Source organism: Nematocida minor (assembly GCF_024244105.1).
Source record: "Nematocida minor strain JUm1510 chromosome Unknown 7683, whole genome shotgun sequence".
Classification (NCBI taxonomy): domain Eukaryota; kingdom Fungi; phylum Microsporidia; genus Nematocida; species Nematocida minor.
In genome coordinates this window covers 1-3,563 of record NW_026250313.1, presented here as the reverse complement: position 1 = coordinate 3,563, position 3,563 = coordinate 1, and the positions used below count along the sequence as shown (strand labels likewise).

The following is a 3,563-nucleotide window of genomic DNA, read 5'->3' as shown; positions in this document are numbered from 1 at the left end:
GTAGAAAGATGGATGGAAACAACTAAAAACAACCAAACATCAAACGAACAATGGGAAACAGTAGAACAAATAATGAGAAAGATAGGAATAATGGACCTATTCATAGAAAAAGCAAGAGAAAAGAAAAAGGTGCCAGTAGAAACGGTAATAGAAGCAGTACAAACAAGCCTGCAGAAAGCAGAAGAGATAAGACAAGAAGAAGAGAGAGCAAAAGAAAACGAGGAATCAGAGCAAAAGAAGAAAGCCGAAGAAGAAGAGAAACTACAGAAAATGAAGGAAGAAATAATAAAAGAGCACATAGAGAAAAGAACAAGAGAAAGAGACGAACAAAAGATGAAAGAAATGATGAAATGGTATGATGAAGCAATGCTCAAGAAAAAGTACCAAATGGAAAGGAAGTCAATACAGTGCACCGCGTGCAGGAGATATGGCCACAGCAAGGAAGATTGCAGAAGACCGATGGAAAATGGGAAATACAAAGGCTATGGAAACAGGAACAGCGAAACCCAGGAGAAAGACTTAAATAAAAGAGACTTCTACTTGCCTTTAAATTGTGTAGTAAAGAAACAGAAACTAAACCCGATCAAACAAGAAAAGATGGGAAATGAGAAAGAAAAGAGGAAAGAAAAACACACACCACAAGAAGAACCACAAGAAGAACCCAAAAGAAGGAAAGCCGAAGAAAATCCAACAACCAGCAGTAAACGACGACATAAAAGGTTGGGAGGATCAGAGGAAAATGAAAAAATGTGGGATAAAATAATAAAAGGGAAAACGCACCAACAACTAAGAGAGCAACTAGCAAAAGAAAGCGAAGAAATAAGAAAAAGGAAACAAGAAGACGAAGAGTGGTACACGGCAGATGAAGAATACGAACAAGAATTCGAAAGACTAAGAAACAATGAACAAGAACTAGAGTTCAGAGCAAAAGAAGAGGAAAAAGAACTAATTGAAAGAACAAAGGATGAACAGGAAAAACTAAAAGAAATAATGAGACTGTACCCAGAAGAAATAAAAACCCTAGAAGAAATAGACAGAATAGAATACACAAAACATACACAAGCTATAATAGAAACAAAAGGGAATGAGCCGACACAAGGAGGAACAAACAGAATACCACAAGCTCTACAGGAAGGAGCAACAAAACTCCTAAAGTTGTACGAAAAGACGGGAGTGATAAGAGAAAGCACGTCGGAATGGAGAAACAGGGTATTTGTGAAAAGTGAACAAACACCAGACGGAAAAACAAAACTAAGACTGCTATCAGATATGACACTACTGAACGACATAACACGAAGGATGAACTACGAAATCCCAGACATGAAAGAAATACTCGAAAAGATGCAAGGATCCAAATACTTCTCAATAATAGACCTAAAAGACGGGTACTTCCAAATAAAACTAAGAGAAGAGGACAGGCACAAAACAGCATTTAGAATAATGGGAAGAACATACGAATACTGCAGCATGCCCATGGGATACATGAACGCGCCAATGATATTCCAGAAAATGATGGATGAAATACTAGGAGAACTGATAAAAACAAACAAGGTAGCAGTATACATGGACGACATAGTAATATACACAAAGACAGAAAAAGAACACATGGAAACAGTAAAGAAAGTAATGGACAAGCTAAAGGAAAACAACTTAAGAATAAACATAAAGAAAACAAGACTAGAGAGAAGCGAAGTAAAACTGCTCGGACTAAAAGTGAATGGATCCAATAGAAAACCAATAGAAATGAAAAGAAACGAAGCACTGAGATTCCCTAAACCAGAGACAGCCAAAGAGATGCACTCATTCATGGGGAAGATGGGATACTACAGAGACTTTATACAAGGCTTCGCAATACTGGAGATGCCACTGAGAGGATGCATGGAAAAAGCAATAGAAAGAAAAGAAAATATAGAATGGACACAGACAGCAGAAGATGCATACGTGATAATGAGACAGCGCCTGAGAGATGCAAAAGGATTAATACTACCGCACTACGAAAAGAAATTTATCTTAACAACAGACGCATGCGACTACGGACTAGGAGCAGTGCTAGAACAAGAAACACACCTAGGAGAGATACCAATAACATTCATGAGCAAAGCGCTCACACAAACAGAAAGAGGATACGGAATAACAGAGAAAGAACTCTACGCCATCGTGTGGTCTGTAGAAAAGTTACAGTACTACCTAAAAGGAAGGAAGTTCCATGTAAGGACAGACCACAAAGCACTGCTGGAAATAAGAAAAAAGAAAGACTTTGGAAAAAACAATGGAAGAATTACAAGATGGTTGGAAAAACTATCGGAATTTGACTTCACAATAGAATACAAGCCAGGAAACAGGCTAATACCCGCAGACGTGGCAAGCAGAATATACAAAGACAGACTGGAAAGAGAGATTGAAAAGAAAAACAGGTCAAAGAGAGCGGAGAAAAGAGAGCAGACAATAATAAGAAAACATACGATTGAAGAAGACGGAAAACAGTACTGGCTGATGGAACACGGAGAAAAAAGAGAAATACCGGAGGAAGACAAAAGAAAAGGAATACTAAGGAGAGCACATGACGCAACCCTGCACAAAGGAACACAAAGAATCATACAGGAAGCAAGGAAACAGTACTACTGGAGAGGAATGTGGGACGAAGCAGAAAGAATAACAAAGCAGTGCGAAACATGCATAGTGAACAACAGAAAAAGAGCAGCAGGGTACAACTACGTTGAAACGACAAGAAAGCTAGAGCTGGTAGGACTGGACATAATGAAAGAGGAAATAGAAGGCGTGTACATACTGGTCATGATAGACTACTACACAAGAGCAGCAAAAATGCACATACTGAAGAACAGAACAACAGAAGAAATCAAAGTAGGAATAGGAAGATTCATAAACAACTACGGAACACCAGAAAAAATAATAACAGACAATGCAAAAGAACTAACAAGCAGAGAAATAGAAGAATATCTGATAAACAAAGGGATAGAACACGAAAGAATAAGCGTAGAAGCCCATACAAGCAATGGAAGAGTCGAAAGACTGATAAGAACAATAAGGGAAGCAATAGTCAAACTAGACAGAAGAAGAGAGTTCAAAGAAAGAATGAAAGAAATAGAAATGAGCTACAACAGCACATGGCACTCAGCAATAAAGATGACACCGAACAGAGCGTGGGAAAACGAGGAAGAGGCCAGCGAAAGGAACAAAAAAGACAGCAAATACGGAAAAACATTCAAACACCAGGAAAGAGAGAAATTCTATGAGGGAGAACAGATAAAAATAGCAAAACACGAAAACCTAAAAGAGAAGCAGAAGAGCCAGAAAGGAAGATTCTATGATGACGGAGTAATAATGAAAGCATGCGGAAATGACGCATACATAGTGAAAAACGCAAAAGGACAACTAAAGAAAAAGACGTACAAGGAAATAAAAGGATTAAAAGAATTAAGAAAATCACTAGAAATGATAACCTCCTGCTAAAACAATGGGGGGCATGGTGATGTAAGAGACAAGCCTTCCATCAGGGGGGCATGTAAAGTATAAATACTTTATTTTTAAATAAATTCATGTCA

The 3,563-nt window shown here is 38.0% G+C and overlaps 1 protein-coding gene across 1 annotated transcript; it reads left to right on the top strand.

Moving 5' to 3' along the window:
- Positions 1 to 3,471, top strand: NEMIN01_2480 (uncharacterized protein; the record flags this gene model as incomplete). Its single annotated transcript, XM_051478422.1, has 1 exon — positions 1 to 3,471. A coding segment is annotated over one exon (3,471 nt), but the record flags the coding sequence as incomplete, so codon positions are not given.
- Positions 3,472 to 3,563: the final 92 nt, after the last annotated feature.